We start from the raw sequence: 22,250 nt of genomic DNA on the forward strand, positions 1-22,250 counted from the left end.
GGTGGCGGGTGCCTGTAATCTCAGCTACTCAGGAGGACAAGGCAAGAATCACTTACGTGAACCTGGGAGGCGGAGGTTGCAGTGACCCGAGATCACGCCACTGCACTCCAGCCTGGGCGACAGAGTGAGACTCCATCTCAAAAAAAGAAAAGAAAAGAAAATTAAAGACCAGGACTAGTTTCCTATATAAACAAAGACATCGAAGAAAAGGCAGCATAGTTTTTCTGGCTTATCTGCAGTAATATGAATATCATGAAGAGTCGTCATAGGAGAAATAAAATGTGATAGACATTGATAGGTATTATGTCCATGTTTTGAGGAAGCTGCTGATCCTGAGCTTATTTGAAAATTTCTCTCAGATGACTAGTCTATGGGTTGAAAATTGTTATTATGGTATGGTTCTACAAATATTTTTTAAAATTCTAGAGACATCAACGTTTGTATTAGGAAAAAATTATGGAAGTTAACTATAAAGCCCAATGTACTTGGTAAAAATAAATGATAGTAACAATGTATGGATACAACTACAGTGAAAAATAGATAATAAATTGTTTTTATGATTTGGTTTGCACTTTATTTTCTTCACGCAAAATACCATGTACGGTTTTATTTCCTTTTAAGTCTGATTCATTGAGTTAGCATTTTCTAATTTTTAGAAAGCTGTTATTACTAAGAGAGTCTTACTTCTGGCATGTATATATTTTGCTATAAACAAAGATGGAAGGGGGAGAGATTCAGTACGCTGACACCTCCTTATGTATCCCAATGCAAAGGACTTTTCCTGTGACTTTTGGGAATCTTTTTCTGTTCCCCCCTTATTTTGCTGCCTAGCATGCAGGGGGATTATTTAATGAAATACCTGACAGCTGAAGCTTTTGTAACAGCATTGCTAACTGGGGCAAGATAGTTTAGTTGTTAAACGACATTAACAGATGCAGTATACCTGATTAGCAAAATGCATCCTAAGTGAGACCCTTTACTTTGCTTATGAATTAATTTACAAAAAAGATAAAGAAAAATGAAATTATCTCCTTTATTCTTTCAAAAGTTAATAAAATGATGCCTGAAAAACATTTTGAGGTCCATATAAGTCATCATAAATCATCAAAAAATCAATAATTTTGCTTCACATGTCTAATACAATTAACTGAAACTATACTCATCTTAAAGTTCAAAACTGTAGTCTCTGTCTAGCCAGATGCAGAATTATTTAAAACTCATTCTTCTTCCCCTCCCACACTTCAAATGAAATCTTTCCAGTTTGTTTTTAATAGCTGGAGAACTAAAATGTTATATTATTTATAGGGATCGATGATAAACATTTGCTTAATTATGCTTTCTTGAATTAGTGAATTATAGCCACCGTTCCTGTAGCCTTCTTAAAGATTTAGGGGTTGTTCAGTTCTTGCAACTTGGAGCAAAACTTAACGCTGATAAGTACGCTTTTTTGAAGCTTTGTGCAAAGTGGGAAGAGGATCCTGTAAGTATTGTGCAAATCACCGACCAGGCAAACCAGAGAAGCCAGACAGCCCTAAGAGACACAGACCTGTGGCATAGTCGTAACTTTTGTATCAAATTAGCTATTGGTAATTACTGAAAATTCTCATATACCTTTAAGGCCCCATAAATCACTGTATCCACATTCATTAATTTCCCTCTTCAACCCCAAACTAATAAGAAGATAGTAACCCCTTCAAATCTCAGGAAGGTGAAAGAATTCTGAGAGAGGAATTGAGAAGCCAAAGGAGCTGAGAGGAACTGTGAGGTTTCTGCAGGTTCTTGTTCAGAAAGGGGCAGTCACAGAACTATGCCTTAAACCTCTAAGAGACATGACAGAGATTTGGACTAAGAAAGGTTACATTGCATTTGTAAATTATGTGTATGAACTTGAGATACAGGTATATGTGACAAGATAAACAGTATCTTGTATATAGTATACAGCATAGTAACAGTATATGAGTAACATATCCAAATTGTTAATGCTTTAGGAGAATAAATGCCTCCTATTTAAAATAATGGATAATACTTTTGTTCCAACTCTTTGAATATTTTTTGAAATTTCAAAAAATATGCAAAATACTTTTGAATTCAACATTATGTTAATAGATCTATAATGATTCTTTTTAAAGTTGGATGTGCTGTGCAATGGTGAAATTATGGGGAAGGATCATACTATGGAATTCATCTACATGACAAGATGGCGACTAAGAGGCGAAAACGTAAATTGCTTTTATATTTACCTATGTGTTTATTTAGTTATATACCATTATGTTACTCAAGTTTAACAATATTAGAAACTAAAAAAGACAAACTAGCTTGGGAAGGAGAAGAAACTGGTTTTTCTTGCTACTGTTTCTCCTAGCACTCTGATAATTGGTCCTATGTATAAAATCAAGGTCTGTGGTAAATGTGATTGTATTAGATTTAAAGTGAGATTAAAACCCTATCTAAATATGTTCAGGACTCTACTAACCAAGACAGAGAAAATGACATATTTTTAAACCCAATAAGTTGTTGGAACATTTATGTATATGGAATGGGAGTGGGGGAAACTTAAGTTCTCCCCTAATATGATTAATGGTTGATAAGGGTGTTTGTTTTTGGTTGTGGTAGAGGGGACACATAGGGTAGAATCTAAATAATCTTCTTTCAGCTACCTCCTTTTCATTGAAAATATAAACTCGGACTTAAGGGTAAGTGAGTTTGCAGTGCTTTCTGATGCCAGAATTAGATTATTGTGCCTTAGGCCCTAAGCATATGGGAGAAATGATTCAAAGGAGAAAACCAAAGAAAACCCAAAAAACCCAAAAGGTGAATTTTGTATTTTGAACTATGTCTTTGATTCTGGTTAATTCTGTAGGACTAATATATGAGACTGAGATATGAGACTAAGGAATACAGTAGTAACTTAGGTTCTACTAAGTTCTATAGTAGTAACTATAACTTAGGTTCAAGCATGGGATATTAGGCAAATTTGAGGTACTAGGGATTGTAGGACTCATATATGACACTAAGGAATATAGCAGTAATGCTATCAGAAATTATCTTCATAATCTGAGTGCATAAATAAATATGAATTAAGATTGGCTATAAGGTTGGAGTAGATAACATCTAAGATTATCTTTTGGACATTAAGATTCTGTGTTTATGATACAATATGCCATACTCTTTGTAATTTATTCTGTAAACTAGATTTATTATATTTTCTCATGAAAATGTAAATCATAAAAAAACACAAAATTAAGAAATTTGACCTCACACAAGAATAAGAAATAAGAATCCAGATATAATGAGGGTTGCCATGTTACCATATTTCCAAAACATATTTATATTGAATGTAAACATTTGTGGAATTATTATAAAACAAGCCTCAAAAACTCATTGTCTTATGGGTAAGATATTTGGCTCTTTTGCAGAAGAAATGTCTTGATGTCATATAATAATAAATGAAGCGCCTACATTTGTAAATCAGAAGTTATTTTCCTGCTTGAGATGTAGTAAAAGCCCTGCTTAAAGCCTTCTTTGTGAGACTGAACGCTTTCGCTAGCAGCAGGAGGAAAAAATTACATTCTAACACCAGCCACCAAATAGTGTGTGGCCTTGAAGAACTCATCATACATGTTTGTGGCTCATATTTTTAAAGATCTAACTACCTTTGTATTTGGTAAATTAACAACCTGCCTTTCTGTAACATTTTATAATGTTTTAAATGATTGTACATACATCAATCACCCTCAGTTAATCCTTACAACCAAAATGTTCCAGGTACCAGGTACAGATTGCACAGGTAGTAAATTCTTTCTTACCCAATACTGTTGAGGAATGGATATTATGATATTACACATAATATTGTGTTGAATGTAACTTCAGCTTTCTTTGATAGTTTAGCAGGCATTGCAGTGTGTTTTAGTGACTGAAATCATCGTGATGAATAGACTTGCCTTAAGGTTAAAGAGATGTAAGTGGTCATCCACTGCACGACCTCTACAAGTGGCTCACTTGTTCTTTACAAGAACTCCTCCCAAAGTTGCCCCAGCTGCCATTATTTTAATGTCAAAGTATGAAAGAGCTAATTTATAGACATTTTTAGTAAGAGACTATGATTTAAATCAGTCCTTACTGTAATTACATTTCTGATTACATATTTGTGAATAGTTTAAATTTTTTGGTTGTTTAAGGCATATTTTAATAAAAGTTCAAAAAGTGGTTCAGTAGCTATGGTTCATCATTCAGGTGGAAACTAAACCAATAAACAGAAAAATTACTACCTTTTACATTTAGTGCAACAGTAAAGTAATATATTAGCCCATTTCATTTCTTGGTGTGACAAACCTGTTTTTTAGTTGCTTTCCTTCTCCAAACCTGTTTCACCCTCAGTCATCACAACCTCAATAGTTCTAAGATTGGTAGCTCCATTTTTCCAGTTGCTCAGACCAGAATCCCTGATGTCAGCACTGATTGCTGCCTTTTTCTTTCATCCATCCTTTCTTAGCAAATTCTGTAACCTTCACCATCAAAATATACATTCAGAATCCAGCTATGTCTCACTACATCCACTTCACTACTAGTCCAACCCACCATCGCCATTCTCCTAGCAAGGCTCTGTGCCACCACCCTTGTCCCACCTCTATCTTCACCTCACACAGCAGCCAGCGTGATCCTCTTAAGACAGGTTAGAACATGCCCACTCCGTTCTCTGATTCCTCCAATAATGTTTAATTTAGGTAAAATTCAGAATCTTTCTAGAGACCTACATATGTGGCCCCCATACAGTCTTCCCCAGATACTCTGTCTCCTCGTTTATTCTGTCTCCCTGGCCTCACAGCACTCCAGCCACACTGGCCTGTTTTCTCAACCACACCCCACTTGCCCTCACCTCCCCTGGTATCCACCTACCTCGTTTCCTTTACCCCCTTCACTTAAATAATTTTGCTTCTACCTCACCTTCTCAGTGAGGCCTCTGACCTCCTCTAAAACTACAACCCCCTCTCCCGATGGCATTCTTACTCCCTTTTCATGCCTTATTGTTTTCCATAGTATTTCATACCACCTCCAGCATATTATGCCTCTTATTTATGTTTATTGTTTGTCCTCCAAGTAAAATATAATCTGAGGACAGGGATTTTTGTTTGTTCACTGCTAAATCTCCAGCACCTAGGGCAGTGCCCAGCATATATACTCAATCAATACTTGTTCAAAGAATAAATTGAATGAAAATGTTATCTTTTACAAGGTAATGGTTATGCAAAATATATCCTACAGATAATTTTTATTTATCTGAATCTCAGCTTCCTTTTTTTCTGTTAAATTTTCAATTTTTGTTCAACTTCCAATTACAAATTATTATAATATTAATAGATGAATTCTGACAGTTGAGTGACATGGATGAATGCAGCAGTATCACTAAAACAATCATTTCTTGATTAAGCTCCTATAGCATATTGTTGTGATCACATCCCTTCTTATTTAATCATCCACTGCCAGCAAGATGCCAGCATGTCTGAAGAGCTCTTATTAGTCTACCTATTGGCTAACTAGCTCTGCCTTGGGCTGGAGTCAGCTTATTTCCTAAACTAATGACCACTATGTGGTTCTTTTTCTTGTTTCTATTGCTTTTTTGTATTAAGCATTTTAAGCTACCCAAGATTAATTTATTTATACAAAAACACAAGGTTAAGATTCTAATTTATTTCAAATTGTTTTTAAATCAGAAATACAATGTATTGAATATTGAATAATCCATATTTAACCTTATTGTTTTGAGATGTCACCATGTCTGTGCGTATGTGTGTATATGTGTGTGTGTGCATATGTCTGTGTGTGTGTTCCTAGACATTGTTTTGTTCTTGTGAGCAAGTCTTACTCTGTACGAGCATTACACATCATCTACCTTTTATAAAGATCTGGCCACATAACACCCCTATCTAAAACCCTCCAGTTGTCTACTTTCTTTGGGATAAATTTGGATGAAGTTTAAACATGTTTTATAAGGCAAAATAGTTGGGCCTTCTAGGTTGCTTTATCATGTGTATTAGTACCTATTAGGGAAAAATCCCCAATTATTCTTTTGAAAATTGTGTTGACTAGTTTTACCCATTTATTCTTCCAAATGAGCTTTAGAATAGGATTGCGACTGGCATTGCGTTATATTTCTAGATTGATTTGGCTGGAATTGGCATCTTTGCGGGTTTTTTATTCTATTTGGCACTATGGGATGTCTCCTCATCTATTCTACACATTGTGAGTAGATCTGTCATTTTCTTTCCTCCTCATATTGGATACCACTCTCTGCCCCGTGGAGTCTTTCATCTCTGACAAGGGTACTCCATATTCAGATTACCCCTTTATCTTGCTCTGCTTCTAGCCTCTTAGGAAGAATCTCAGGATAATTGATTTTGCCTCAATTTCTCAAGTATAGTGGAGTATTTCACCTGCACCATACATATTCTGTGCCACTGCTCTCCTTTGTCTTGGGGTAGTTCCACTTCAGGCTAAGCCTGTTTTCTATGGTCCCTGCCCTCTCTAGACCCTTGTCTCCATTGTGATGCATTTTTGAAAGATTTTTATCTTTAGGAATCAAAACAAACAGCTGGTCAGACTTAGCTCTTAAAATTTTTTCAGTTCATATCAGTATTGCCACCTCAAGTTTCTATACTCAAGCTTGGCATTAATCTTTTTCTTATTAGTGGGAGAAAAAAGGAAAAAAAAACATGCTTCTTGATCTTTAATGCAAATTCAGATCATCTCAGGATCTTGGTAAAATACAGATTCTGACTCAGTAGGTCTGGGAATAAGACTCAAGATACTGTATTTCCAGCAAACTCCCAGGAGATGCTAATGCATCCGATCTTTGGACCATCCTTTGAGTAATAGTGTTTCAGGAGATGTGATCTGTGACTACTGACTTTCCCTGTAGTTTCCACATCTATAAATTGAGGATGCAGAATTACAGAATCAGATCTCAGTTTGGAAGGGACTTATGTCATATCATCTGATCTGTCATCCATCTAATACTTGGACTTTCTTCACAATATTCATACCCAGGGGTCATCACATTTTTTGAAACATAAATGGAATCATATGTATTGTTTTACAACTTATTTAAAATTTGATAATGTGTCTTGTGCAGAATCAGTAAACTTTGAAACAATTTTTAATACATTAATAATAACTCCTTTTGTGGCTGTAGTATAATTTGATTAACACACCCCTTTGATGGACATTTAGTTTTTTTCAAATTTTTTGACATTACAAGCAAGGTGTTCCAGTACCTACTACACATGTGCAAGCATATCCATTGGCTAGATTCTTAGAAGTAGATTTTCAGCAGAGTATATATGTTTTAAATTTTTATAGATACAAATTGTCCTCTGAAAAGGTTTTAGTGGATATTATTTGAAATTTATAATCATACCAATAATGAATGAGAGTGCCCATTTTCTGACATCCTCCCCAACACTGCATATCATCTATTTTATATATCTTCTGTGAACTTACCTATCATATTCATTCCCTTGGTTCTTTTTCATCATGTTTGTCTTTTTGTTAATGACTTCTAGGATCTCTTTATGTGTTCTGAATATGAATCTTTTGCTGTTATGTGTTACAGCTATTTTCTTCTAATTGTGTCCTGCTTCCTAGTTTTGCCTCAGTTTTTTGATTCTTTCAAATTTGAGTAAAACTAAGAATTAATGAAATATTATATACTGAAGTGTTTAGCAGAGTGTCTGACATGATAAATGTTATTTTATTAATAGCTTATGCATATTAACGTTTATTATGATTATAATTCTCTCCTCCTTCACTTAGTTTCATCCCTGAGAGCTTATTGTCAATATCTCTATCCAGCCTTAGCTTTCATCGTGTACTCACGTTCTTCCTGCTCACCTTTTCTTGGGTAGTTCTCAGTACAGCCCCTTTTCCCAGCTCATCCTGATTTAGTTTTATCTCTTCCAGCAACCTCTGCCAGTCCAGCACCTAAAGTTACTACACCATGCTTGTCTTCCTTTGCTTTATTTGCATTAGTAGGCAATTGTAAGAAAAGCAAGTATATACATCTTGACCGATACCAAAGAGATCAATAGAAAAAAAAAAAAAAAGAATCACTTAGTGAAATTGCCACTTTCCAGCTTACTCTTGTTGACCCTGTTTAGAATTTTCAATGTTATGCAAAGTCTGATGGACCAGAGCTTGGGGACTCTTTGGAGAGAAAGGAGAAGGTTGCTAAAAGAGAGCTGAGCTGAGCCCGCCTTACAGCATGTTGATGCACACTGTACCTAAAATCAAGGACTGACTGCTAGAGAAAAAAATTACTAAAGTATTTCGGGAAAATAGAAAATTCCTTAAATTTTATTTAAAAGGCTACAAATATATTTGTTTTAATCAATGCTTATTTAAATCTTTCAAAGTATATCTTTTAAAAACCTACTTTGCTATGTTAGAAATATCCTGGTTAATTTGTGCCTTATATTTTTTATGTATTTAATTTTTTCCATTTTGAAAAGTATGCAATGTTGAATTCATATATGCATAATTTTAAAGTATACATTTTATGTTTTGTAGTCCAATTACAATTAAAATTACATTTAATAAGAGTTTAGCATAGTATTTAAGAATTAGGATTTGGGAATGATTTTTTTAAATGTGAATAAACTGTTTTAAAGTAGTAGGTTTACAAATGAATCTACTCAATAGTTTTAAAGTGTGTTCACTCATTGCTTTACTCATAAAACATCTGATGGCTGATATATGCCAGTTCTGGGCCTTAGCTATTAAGACCACAAATGTGACTAAAATATAGATCTAATGCTATATATATATATAATCTAATATATATATATATAATCTAATGCTAATATAATCAGCAATGTAAAGCAACATAAAGAACCTACTATGAAACAGAAAATAGATGCCTGACAGGTTGAGCGGAGTTCCACGTCCCTCCCAGAGCTCTGATTTCCTTGAACAATATTACTTTCAGGGGAAGTTGAAGAAGAGATCTAGGAGACAGTGATCAGAGGAAGGGATGGAAGAAAGAGGATGTCCCTCGTGTATGCAAGAAGTGAGATTTTCCCAGGAAATAGTATTTGTAAAGGATATGGAAAGGAGAGGCCACCATTTTTGCATTTGCAGAATATTAAACAAAACTCATCTAGATGCTAAAATTACTTCAAGCTAAATTTTACCAGTTACTAAGTTATTAAAATCTTTTTTTCAAAAACAACCACCATTTTTTTGGAAAGTGTTTATTTACCATTAATCATGTTGACTCTTGTGTTTGACGTTAAACTATTTTAAATAATCAATTTTAAATATGTGTCCAGTTGTGGATGCCTCTTATCTGATGAGTTCATCTCCTCCGCAGTTTCGGTGTCTGAACTGCTCAGCTTCGCAAGTCTGCTCTCAGGATGGCCCTTTGTATCAGGTAAGAGGCACTCACGACTGTACATATGACCATCATGACACCATGGCGGTGAGCACATTCATCCCAAACTCAATTCCTAAGACATTTAACTTTGTAAAACTGTTACTGGAGCTACAAAAACTTATCTTTTCAACTTATATACCCAAGATTTCCCATTATTTTAGTTCTCCTGAATTATCTATTTAATTTTACTGAACTAAAAAATTAGAAATGTTAAGGCTATTACTTATGAATCAGGAATTTTTAATAATTACTACTTTCAGTCCTTGAGAAATCTCTACTCCATATTGGATTTTGAGACGTTACTTTCTTTGTATGAATGTTATTTTTCAGTGAATCATTCAACCACAAGTGAAATATAAAATGCCAAATTAGGTGAAGCTAAATAACAGCAACAGCTGATTCTAATTATGAGCTTGCTTATTAGCCCTTCCCTAGTACTTGAGTTACCTCTTTAAAAATGATAGTGAGCTAATTTAGTAATGCACTAAGAAAAGTTGAACATGTGTCTGAGGAAAGTTTATCTGATAAAGATACATTTTAAAAATTTGGGAAACAGACAAGGGTATAGTAAAGATTATTGTTGGGTACAGATGTGATTGATGATCAGCCTTAACCCTGTGAATTAATCATACCATTTCTTTAAAATATCCATTGTTGGGCCAGGCATGGTGGCTCATGCCTGTAATCCCAGTGCTTTGGGAGGCTGAGGATGTAGGATTGCTTGAGGCCAGGAGTTTGAGACCAGTCTGGGCAATATAGCAAGACAAAAAAAAATTTTTTTTTAGGCCAGACACAGTGGCTCACCTCTGTAATCTCAGCATTTTGGGAGGCTGAGGCGGGCAGATCTCTTGAGTCCAGGAGTTTGAGACCAGCCTTGACAACATGGTGAAACCCTATCTCTACAAAAAATACAAAAATTAGCTGGGTGTGGTGGCGCACCCCTGTAGTCCCAGCTACTAAGGAGGTTGAGGCGGGAGGGTCGCTTGAGCCCAGGAAATGGAGGTTGCAGTGAACTGAGATTGTGCCACTGCACTCCAGCCTGGGTGACAGAGCAAGACTCTGTCTCAGACAAACAAGTAAATAATAAAATAATAAAATCCATCGTTCTTTTATTTCAATAATTAAATGAGTCTTCATCTTTATTTCCTTGGAGCCAGGGAGAAAGGATAATTGTAATTACATAACAAACTTAACTGGCATACTTACCTCCAGTGTTACAGTTTTGGCGTTGGGACAAATGAATGTATGTTAAGCATTAAAAGAATCACTTGAAATTGCTAATTGAAAATGTTTAATTAGCAGTTTATCTAGAATTTTCTTCAGCCTTTTGTCAGTGCTATGATATGGGAATTCTCATGCCTTCATTAAAATGTGTGCTTTTTGATACATACTCTTTAAGTCCTAGCTTTTCAGCAATCTAGTAAGTAAATTTAACATCTCTGAAGGCCAAGTCTGAGGGAGAAAGATCATTCTTCTCTTTATGCAGATAAGGGTCTGGGGTAAATAATTTAACTGAGCTGGTGAGATTTGTGTATATCCGAGGTGTATAGATGTTTCAGCTGCTTTAGCCTCATGGCTGATTTGGGAATGCTGAATTGTAACGATAACACTGCCTGTAGCTATAACCTGTGCAATATGTGGCTTTCTGCTTTTGCTCTTGGTGTTGATGCCTATGTATTTCCTTAGAAATGAAGATGTCCTTAAACCATGATCCAAAGTATTAGAGAAAAACTGGAGTGAGACCAAATTTCTAAATCCATACAAATTTCCTCTTCTTCCTTCAACACCTCATTAATGGCTCATTAATAGTCTTCATTAATAGTCCTGTAAGGAAATTGAACTTGTACCTAATAGGATGCACCCTTAACTTCCTGAAAGGATAACTAAATGGTTTTATGTTCTGAATTCTCTCTAATTTTCAAGGAATATATCACTCCTATGCTGTATCTATTGTTAATCATTAGAAAAGGTGGAATCCTTCCACTTTGCCATTCTTAATAGCAAAAACTGACAGAGAACCCACAATTAGAAAACTGGTACCAAATCTGATTTTGAATATAAGTAGATGATAAATAATACACTAATATAGTGTATTATAATAGTGTATAATATAGTGTATATTATATAGTGTATAATATAAAATATTTTATACATTTTATATATTTTATACATATATACTCTAGGTTAAAAATCATCAGTAGATACTGAGAAGGTGTTTGATAAAATTCAATGTGAAGTCCTGATGTTTTCCTATTGAAAAATTTTTCAAAACAACAGAAAATTGAAATAATTATACAAAGGAATATTCTTTATGATTACCTAGATTCATCAGTTAACATTTTGCCACATTTTTTGCCTCCTCTTCCCCTCTCTTTCTCTTCTCATCTCCTTATTAATCAATCTGTGTATGTATATATATATGTAATAGTACATTACATTTTATAGAGATGCCAGTTCACCCCACAATTAAATTATAAAGTTAAATGTAATTCCAAACACACTTTTACCAGATCTTTGTTTAACTTGACAAAGTCAGTCATTCTAAAGCTCATAAGGAAATATCAGCAGGTGCTTCGATCAGTCATGTGTTTACAAAGAGTAATGAGAGGGAATGTGTACTACCACATACTAAAACATATTTTAAAGCTGAAGTAATTAAAATAAGGTCTTGCCTTAAACATAGACATATGAATAAAAAGAATAGCTCAGCAACAGACCCCTAGTATGTGTGAGTCTGTAAAGAGGGTATTTCAAATTAATGCAGTAAAATGATTAATTTAACAAATATCTATTGAGTATTATGCATTGGGCAGTCTTCTAGGCCTTTCAAGTTACAGAAGTAAAAATGAACACAAATCTTTTCTTTCATGGAACTTACACTAATGATGGTAACAGACAAAAAATAAACAGGTTAAAATTTATAGTGTTAGAAGAAAAAGTAAAATAGATAAGTAGAATAGTTTTGATAAGATAGCCAAGAGAAGCCCTCTTTGAGGTGGTGGATTGTTGATCAAAAGAAATTGAGAGACGTTGCTATGTGAATATCAGAGGTAGAGCACTGAAGCCTGAGGCAACACACTGCAAAGGCCCTGAGAATTGATTATGTCTGGTTATTTGAGAATTGCAAGGAGGCCAGTGGGGCTGGAGCACGACAGTGCAGATCTAGTAGGGCTTATTTTTAATTAATTATACTGAGACTGGGTGGGGAATTCAATTCTACCTCACATTTTATATCAGTATAGGTTTATGATGGCTTAAAATGGTAAATATTTTAAATGATACTATAAAAGATCAAGAAGAAAATATAGTTGAAGAACTGATCTCAGAGTGGGGATGGCCTTTCACATTGTACCTAAAAAAATTGAATTGACTATTAATATTAAAAGCACATGGCAAAAATATCATAAAATATATTTGCAATGTATGATAGAAAAAGGTTTAATGTTATTAATACATAAAGAGTTCATACAAATATGTAAGAAAAAGCTCAGCTTTTCATAAAAATGAGCAAAGGACATGATCAGGCAAGATACACAAGAAGGAGACACAATGGGCTAATAAACATATTAAAATGATTAACTTTCTTAGTCAAGAAATGAAAAAAAATACTATCTTATGCTTATTAAATTGCCAAATTAGGAGGTGGGGAAAGATAGTACTCATTATTGATGAGGCTATAGAGGAATGGGCATTCAAATTTCTTTTAAAAATGTAGAAAAATAAAACTACATTTTATTTTTTTTTTTTTGAGATGGAATCTTGCTCTGTTGCCAGGCTGGAATGCAGTGGTGCGATCTTGGCTCACTGCAGCCTCCGTCTCCCAGGTTCAAGTGATTCTCCTGCCTCAGCCTCCTTAGTAGCTGGGATTACAGGCATGCACCACCATGCCCGGCTAATTTTTTTTTTTTTTTTTTTTTGTATTTTTAGTAGAGGCGGGGTTTCACCATGTTGGCCAGGATGTTCTTGATCTCTTGACCTCGTCATCTGCCCGCCTCGGCCTCCCAAAGTGCTGGGATTACAGGCGTGAGCCACTGCGCCCAGCCAGAACTACCTTCTTGAAGACCAGTGTAAAAGTGTTTATCAAAAAGCTCTTTAAAATATGTATGCTGTTTGAACTAGCAGTTCCACTTTTAGGAATCTATCCTGGGGCAAAAGAAATAGATCAGTGGGTTAAGATTAAGTTATAATAGCAAAGGAAAAAAGGACTAAACTCAAATGTACAGCAAAAGGAGACTTACTGATAACTCACAGTTCATTTCTATAACAGCATAATATACAGCTGTTAAAAATTATGTAGCACCGTACCAAATGGTATGGAAATAGGTTTGTGGAATTGCTAAATAGATAAAAAATTTAAATGATACTAAATAATATGTTTAGCATGATTCCAGTTTTGAGAAAAAAAATGAATGTAGATAAAATGAGTAGAGGAATATACACTAAAATTATTATGGTAATTATCTTTGGATGGTAGGATTTAAATATTTTTCCTTTTTTTCTTGATACCATTCTGTATTTTCCAAATCTACACTAAAAACAAGTTTTGACAAAAATAATTCATTCTTTAAGGAAAAAAGTACATCAAAGACAGTTTTATCATTTTCTAAAATTATTTGAAATGTATTCTCTGAAAGTATCTGTTCTTTATTTTTATTACATAATGAGCCTTGAGGACTAGAAACTGAAACGCAGGTCTATTTAGTGCAGTCACTTAACACTAAGAGGTAATTATAAGCCATATTTGATTATTGTTAGTGTGGTGCCATTTTATTTCAGAAAACAAACCAAAACACAAATAGAACTTAAAATATATCTTTACAATTTTCAGTGTTGTGACACATTTCAATAAAATTATTAAACTTCATATGTTCTTATAGAACACACAACAAATGGCTACTTGGAGGAGAAAACAAAATCATTTTCAGCCCGAAACTGAGAAAATCCCAAGCATTGCCAGTCAAGCCATTTTACTTCCCTCTGTACCTTTATCCCTAGTAGAATTAATGGATACTTCCATATATGATGAATGCATTCTAAAATGAGTGGCTTATGTATTTGCAGAAAATGTGCAGATTCAATAGAGTCAGGAATCAAATGCAAAACTAGAGCAGTTAGTATAGTGAAGGGCAAGCTGTGGGTTGGGTGAGGTAGAATGGAAAGGATATTGGTCGTCTCAGAATCTCGCTGGGCTTCAGAAACATCCAGAGTTTAGTAAAATGGAGATAATCTGTGTCTTGCTCCCTCCCAGGTATTCTGATTCAGGGGGAACTAAATAAAGTTTAAAATAAAAACAAGTAAAACCAGAACAGTTTTAGAAGTTTTAGACCTTGGAAACCCTGAGAGACTATCTGAGACTTTTACTCCAGCCCTTAGACAGCTGTAGTAGCATCTGCTGTACTTCACCTGGGAGAGCAAGACCTAGGGCATTTGTATTCCTGCCCTCTAGTTCCATCCTGAGCTGAATGGTTACCGATTCCAACATTGAGTCTTCCCAGTGTGTAGCATAGCTATAGTAAGCACTGAAATGGTCATTTTCAGGATTGTTAAATCTCAGTCTAGCCCTTTTATCTATATGAAAGAATACAAAGTTCTCTATACCGTATTTTTACATTCATGTATACCAAGATGGAGAAACATTAGTCAGTGACCATCTAAGCCCCTTCTTGATTCCATAAAAGTAGCTCCTCAAATTTCATTTTAAGAGGGGGTATCTGCAGCTTTAAGAAAAGGAAAACCACTGATGTTTTGGTTCTATAAGATATGGTACAGGGTAAAAACAAACACAGAGCTACCTCTGCATATGCCATATGCCTTTATTCCAAAGAAGCTGTTTCCTCTCTAGTTCTGTATGATAGCCAGATATATGATACCTTTTCTACATAGTGACATGAAAAACAATATGAACCATTCAGTTATTTTATGTAATAGTCAAATCCAAATGTTTATTAGTATCAACTGTTGAAAGGAGGTAGTGACCTAAATGTTTCATGTAACAATCAGCTACTTTTTCAATATTTTTAAAGGATCATTAAAATAAATTTTAAATTAAAAAAATGTTTCAAACTTGTAAGAAATATGATTTGTGAACACTACTCCAGTTTTACAGGTTCCTAGCAGAGGGGGTCTCTTTGTTGATTTGTGATTTAGTGGGCTCTCACCAGCCTAAGCTTTAGTGGAATCCAGGCTGCTGATTTGTCTTGTTCGCCTCCTAGGGTTACTAACTGAATGCCTATAAGCAGGGTGTGTAACTTTCAGTCCTTCCCAGTTCTTGCCTCTCCTAAGTGTTGTGCTAGCACTAGTCATATATACAACCTGTATGATGTCTGTAGGCCTTTGAACTTGACCTCTGCTGCATATTATTGAAAACTTGGCTGATTCTAGAAAAATAATGGCAATCAAAAGAAATAGAGTTTTAATGGTAACTCGAATTTTAACTGTTGTAATCACTAGTACCAGGAAATACTGTAAATTATAACTCCGAATTCTTAAAATCTTTCGTATATAAACTGTATTGTTTTTATCCAAATACAGTCTTATTTATTATCTGTCTTTATTTTGTAGTCATACCCTATGGTATTGCAGTATCGACCAAGAATTGATTTCGGTTAGACCAAGGGGCCCAGACCTCACTGAGATGAATCCTGCACTATTTGTTTACTCGTCAACAGATTGCACAGTTAACGGTGTGTGGACTAGAGGAACACAACCAGATTTTCAGCATGCAAATAAGGCCATTGTCTATCTCTAAATTGTCAGTTGCATTCATGTTGTTTCTATTAGGAGCAAACCAAGTGCCATTCTGCTACTGAACCATCTGCATAAGGTATTTGTGTTGTCTCAAAGTGTGCAAGTCATGGTAAAAATCAGTTAGCTGTGCCGCCATGATTCACCCTTCTGAATATTTTGCTTGCCTGTTCCAAGATTGTTCTAATGTTTAATTACACTAGTAAAACGGCTCAATTTTTGTGGTGTTGCAGTTTTCACATACTTACTCTTTTATTCTTGTTTAAATAGCGTACTGTACAAGAAACTAATAATTATATCTTGAAATTATTTTGTATGGAAATATATTTAGAAAAGTGGTTTTTGAGCCACTGTCTTGTTCTTGGTAAGCTTTTTGTGTGAAAAAAAGTTCATTCTTGAGTGTGCAAGTCCTTTTGCCAAGAATTCCAATTATTCTGTAACATTAGAGCACAACATAATTGTAGACATTCTAAGCATCTGTCCGTGTAGTCTACCAATTGCACAAGGAAGGCATGTTAGCCCTCCAGATTGAAAATGTATGTGACCTCTTGAACTGAAGTTAGATTCCCAACCATTCAAAATGTTGGCAGCTGATCACATTTACTTCTGATAAAATTAATGTGTAAGTAAGGTTAATCTTTCATAATGCCTTATGACAAGCAGGTGCTGCTTCATGAAACGTCATTGTATAGCCCATTTCATGTATCATTACATTGTTTCTGTTATTTAATGAGTGCATTATTTCTCTTTTTAAGTTGGCCTTAGGTATATGTCATTGTGGCATGCAGAGGGTTATGACGATTTTAAATATTAGGATTTTTAGAGCACATAACATTAGCTATTTTATGGATTTCAAAAGTCTCAAAACAGTTGTAGATTAAAACTGTTAGTTACCTTTCACATTTCCAAACTATGTGCATAAAATAGAATAAATGCAGTATAGAACTATGCTAACCAAAATTAATAGGTTAAGGGTATTTTATTTTAAATCCTGTAGTAATTGGGGAAATGAGAAGATTATTATTTTATACATGAGTTCATTAAGATCAGAAGTACAAAATGTCTTGTATTTTGCAGTTTTGTTAAGTCTTCCATTCGTTTTAGGATTAGTCTGCAAGTCAAAGAAAGTCTTGTTACCTTAAATTATATGAAAACTGTCATTTTAAATCTTTTAGTATTTACAGTTTTCAAAAACCTTACTTGGAAATTGCTTTGAAACAAACAAGCTAACCTTTGAAACTTAGGAAAAAAATCTTGAAAGTTAGGAAAAATATTTGAGAAATATGACGAGCACAATCTGTGTGTTACACACATTTAGTTTTTATACTGCATATGTGGTAAATGTGTCACATTTTCCAGTAAAATGTATCAGAAATCAATGCCTTCTGAATTTCAAAATGATTCTTAGAAATAAGATATTGTACAACTCTAGCAAACATACAAAGTACAGCTAAATCTTAATATATTTCACTATGTAAAAGGCTGAAACTTCATAATTATCTGTTCCTTCTATCTTTTTTTGAGTCAAAAAGTCTATTAAATTTTTCTGTTGTTGTTCCAACTTTGGTGAAAAAGGTTATGGCAATACTTTAACTTTGTTTTGTTACATTGTTTTTGTTCTTGGAATGGCTCCCAAGCAGAATTTAAAAGGCAGATTTTCATTAACTGTAAATGGCTGAAAAAACTGAATTTACTGTCTAGCTACAGAAATTATTTTTCTATGCTGTGAAACTGTTCCCAGACATCCCTAAGAACTTTTACAAATTATTATAAATTTGTCACACCTAGGTCAGCGATTAAAATAGTGTTTTGCAAATAGAATTTTAATTAACTCAAAATGAATTAAGAGTGCATTTTAAAAATCACAAGTGAGACTTTCATGTTTTGGCCCCCCAGCCAAAACTTAATGGTCATAAATGAATTTTATCTACAAAATCTCTTTAAATTTGGCTGGTTGCCTTGTCATATGTAATTTCACTATTTTCCAAGGAAATATATAGGAAGCAATTATGAAACTGAGAATAGTTTTATATAGAATTCTTTTATTTACTGATAATGCATTAACATTTTTATTGAAATGCAATGGAATATGTGCCAAAACACGTGAAACGCTTACATAAAGAAAGGCATCAGTTGTCGTTTGGAGAAAGGTACACATTTTTTTGATGGTCATAAGTGATATGGTATTACTACTAGAATCACAGATTTCTTCAACTGACTTATTTTGGTATATTCAACTACAGCTTTCTAAGGATAGGACTACTTTCATGTCTAGTAATACACTGTATTCCCCGTTAATTATCCCTTAAGTCAGATTGTAGAATTTGCAAGAAACTAGGTATAGAAAAAATGTACAGGCAACTTTTGTGGTTAGCTTTATAAATTTAGGGTGCTTATAAAATGATAAAATGAATTCTTTATATAAATAACCTATAGGAATCATCTGAATCTGTAACATCAGAGACTAAAACTAAAAGTTTTCTTTAATCTGTTGTTTCTTAAGCAATAAACTGAAAGACCTTTACTTCCATAAAAGATTTTGTTATCTCTTTTATCTGCCTTAGAAATTATAAGTATAAAAGGGTCAAGGGAACTTAGATATAAAGAATGACTGTGGTTTATAAACATTACTTTAATTGAAGTAATCACATCAGTTAATAGAGAAATCAAAATATATATGGCCTTTTCTCTAGATTAGCAAAACAGCTTTACAAAGTATGAAAAAATAAACTAAAATGCTCATTGTGAGGTAATACTCAGTCTGGAGTACAGGTAACTTGGGTAATGCCTTTTAACTACTCTTAGAGGAGTATATTATTTCTTTATACATTAAACATCTATCCCATAGTAATGTGCCACATTTTATAAACGTGATGACTTTGCTCAACTACATTACACACTCAAATGTAATCTAAATTTAAACTGATTCTTTAAGGAAAAAAAGTTCGTTATATAATATTGTGAACTGTTTAGCTTTACTGAAATATTTAAGAGAAAGTGCCTCATTACTAAAGTGCATTTCTGTTTTAAATTTACTGCATAAAGTTTGAGTTATCTGTACCTGTCTCTTATGAATGGTTTCATATCTAAATAGGCTCTTGTAAGTTAATTTTTTTGGAAGATTTTCATAAGAATATAGATATCACCAAAGACATTTTACAGTAAATTAATAACCATGTTGGAGAGACGGTTTTAACAGTTTGGAGGTTGGAAATTTTTAGATTGCAATTTAATTTTATATAGTTAGGCAATAACCTTGATTAATTGCTAAAATATCACCAAAGAAAGGCTTTAAACTGAATTTTCTTGGTGAGATCAGTCAAATGCAGGCTTTTCTTGCAATAATCAGAACACACTTCCTTTCAAATATGTTCATTGTTTTTCAGCATCATCTAACAGATCTTAGTAAATCCTCAAAGATGAGAAAGAGGTAAACACAACAAATAGCCTTCCTCTGCATGAAAAGTGAGAGAAATACATACTTTGAAAAGAAAGTTCAGATTTTTAATTTGAGAGGCTTTTTATTTCATGGAGGCAGTGTTAACTAAAATTAAGCTTAGATTTAGCTCCTGTATTCTTCATAATATGAGAAATTTTATTAAAGGCAGACTTTGGTAAAAGTGCCAACACACTTACTTGTATAGAAAAGACTTCATTCTATGGGATTTATATAAGTAAGTGCTTTCTCTATATTCAAAATATTTCATAAGGGCCTGTGGTTTTTTTCCCCTTAAAAAGCAACTCTAGGCCGGGCACAGTGGCTCATGCCTGTAATCCCAGCACTTTGGGAGGCCAAGGCAGGTGGATCACTTGAGGTCAGGAGTTCGAGACCAGCTGGTTAACATGGTGAAACCCCGTCTCTACTAAAAATACAAAAATTAGCCAGGTGTGGTGGCACATGCCTGTAATCCCAGCTACATGGGAGGCTGAGGCAGGAGAATCTCTTGAACCCAGGAGGGTGGAGGTTGCAGTGAGCCGCAATTACACCACTGCACTCCAGCCTGGGTGACACAGCGAGTCTCCATCTCCAAAAAAAATGCAACTCTTGGTCTTGTTTCTCAGCACTTAGTTTATTGTTATTAGAATTTAGCCATACAGCCAACTTTGACAAAATGGGTCACAGAACAAGCATGTACATCAAGAGGAAGTTCCATATCCCCATTGTACCGTTTCTCCTTGGGAACTCATGCTATGAGCTACCTTAAAGGTAAAACTTATCTTATGGAGTCTTTCTGATAGGTCACTAGGTAAAACTCCTTGGATAGGGTGAAAATGGATGCACATTCTATTACATACTCTGGTTTATCATAAGGAATTTTCCAGAAAGCCAAGCTTTATACTAATAAGATATTGGTTGGTAGTAGGAACTTCAAAAATGAATGAGTTTGCCATAACTTTAATTTTCTGGATTAGAAACACAAAACTTGAAATGCAATTATCAATATTTTGTAATATATTTTCCTACAGTTTGGGTAGAAGTAAGGAACATGTCTGCTAGATCTGGTTTATGAAAAAGTGAAAAATATTAAATACACCAGAGACTCAAACCCTTTCAAGGCACACAACAACTGTTTCTGGATTTACCTGACAAACCTAGTTGAGTAGCATTTTGACGGAAAATATCAGACTGAAAGTTCATTCAAATGTACTTAAATGTACAATACAGTGTTCAATAGTTTTTATTGCAGTGATGTTTTTCCAATAATTTAAGTAATTATCTTCCTAGTATAATACAGTTTTCATAAATAATGTTTACTTGCTTTCTTTATATTTTCAAATAAAATTAAAATGCTTGAGCACTTCCTTTCAGAAAGTTATAAAATTAAAAATAATTATTTTAAATGCTCATTCAAATGTGTCTGTATACTTGCTATGCCCCTTTTTCTATAATTCCAAACTGAGACTGATTTTTCAGAGATTTTTAATTTTAATAATTTTAAATCTAGAATCAAGTGAAACAGATATGTTAAATACTGAGTCTAGTTTTCTTCCATCTTATGGAGCTTCATGGAATAAGAAACTAATCTAGTGCAAATGAAGATTAAATATTTCTGGGTGATGGAGAGATAGTCAACAAATTTATTTATCCATCCTCTGCACATCAGTCCACTGGAGCAGGAGTTCTACACATTAAAAATGTAATGGGATCAGCCTAGCATTGTTTGGTTTTCTTTTGTTGTATTTTTTAGAATGGGGGTGGGGGCCTAAGTGTCCTTATGAAGCTGTGGTCCACGACAGGAGCTTGTTGGGGGAGTACCAGTGTTCTGCTGCTTTCCTGCATCTGAGCAACACAACAGAGATCATCAGTTTTAAATAGAGTAGCCCTCACAATCAAAATATCATAGAATATATTGTAAAGTTATGTTGCTAATTTTCCTTTGAAATATAAAATATTTTAAGCTTTTTGTCAAAAGTGGTAACATCTTAATACAAATAAAAACCTTTTTGTGGTTGTAAGATTTAGCTTATAAATCATTCAAATTGAAGTGAAAGAATTACCAGGTCATTGTTAATGACTTAGTCTATTAAGAATATATGTATTTTTGTAAAGGAAAAGCACTTGTAGATATTTAATCAGTACAAGATATGTCTTTTGCAGAAATAAAATGCTGCTTAGAGATTCTCTTTAAATATTTTTTATTTTTGTGCTCAAATGTATTTTCTGTTGATCTATGGAATGTTCTGTACAAAGCTGTATAATTGTACTGTTGGGCTAGATACTTTTTTTTTTTAATCTGGACTTAGCCAAGTATATTTCACCATGTTAAAATACAGTATCTTTGTTATTAAAAATTAAATTGCATAATTTATTATTGTTTGTCATCTTTAATATTAGTCACTGTAGATTGCAGCCTTCATTAAAAATATCTCCTTTAAGTACTAGTCCTGTAGCAAATTTTATTGAAATTTATTGAGTATTTGAGATCATAAATATTTTCTAAGGATTCTTCAGCTGTTTATTTTTAAATGGCACACTGTCCCTCAAATACTAGTTAAGGTGTATACACACACACCCTTGAAGGATTTTTTGTTTTGTTAGATTAATCAAATCCAAAAGAACGTTTTGAAAGTAATTAGG

The 22,250-nt window shown here is 33.9% G+C and overlaps 1 protein-coding gene across 16 annotated transcripts in view; it reads left to right on the forward strand.

Annotated features, from left to right (window-relative positions):
- PCGF5 (polycomb group ring finger 5) overlaps positions 1–21,979 on the forward strand; it is a 122,102-nt gene extending 100,123 nt beyond the window's left edge. For 8 of the 16 annotated variants that reach the window (XM_063781961.1, XM_063781966.1, XM_016918838.4 and 5 more), the window contains 3 exons: positions 2,130–2,219; positions 9,365–9,424; positions 15,989–21,979. In XM_063781961.1, the coding sequence (XP_063638031.1) occupies positions 2,130–2,219; positions 9,365–9,424; positions 15,989–16,036 (198 nt within the window). In that variant the 3' untranslated portion in view covers positions 16,037–21,979. The remainder of the gene's footprint in view (positions 1–2,129; positions 2,220–9,364; positions 9,425–15,988) is intronic. The other 8 variants (XM_063781964.1, XM_054660345.2, XM_063781967.1 and 5 more) reach the window with 2 other exon arrangements.
- Positions 21,980–22,250: the final 271 nt, after the last annotated feature.

Source organism: Pan troglodytes, chromosome 8, assembly GCF_028858775.2.
Source record: "Pan troglodytes isolate AG18354 chromosome 8, NHGRI_mPanTro3-v2.0_pri, whole genome shotgun sequence".
NCBI lineage: Eukaryota > Metazoa > Chordata > Mammalia > Primates > Hominidae > Pan > Pan troglodytes.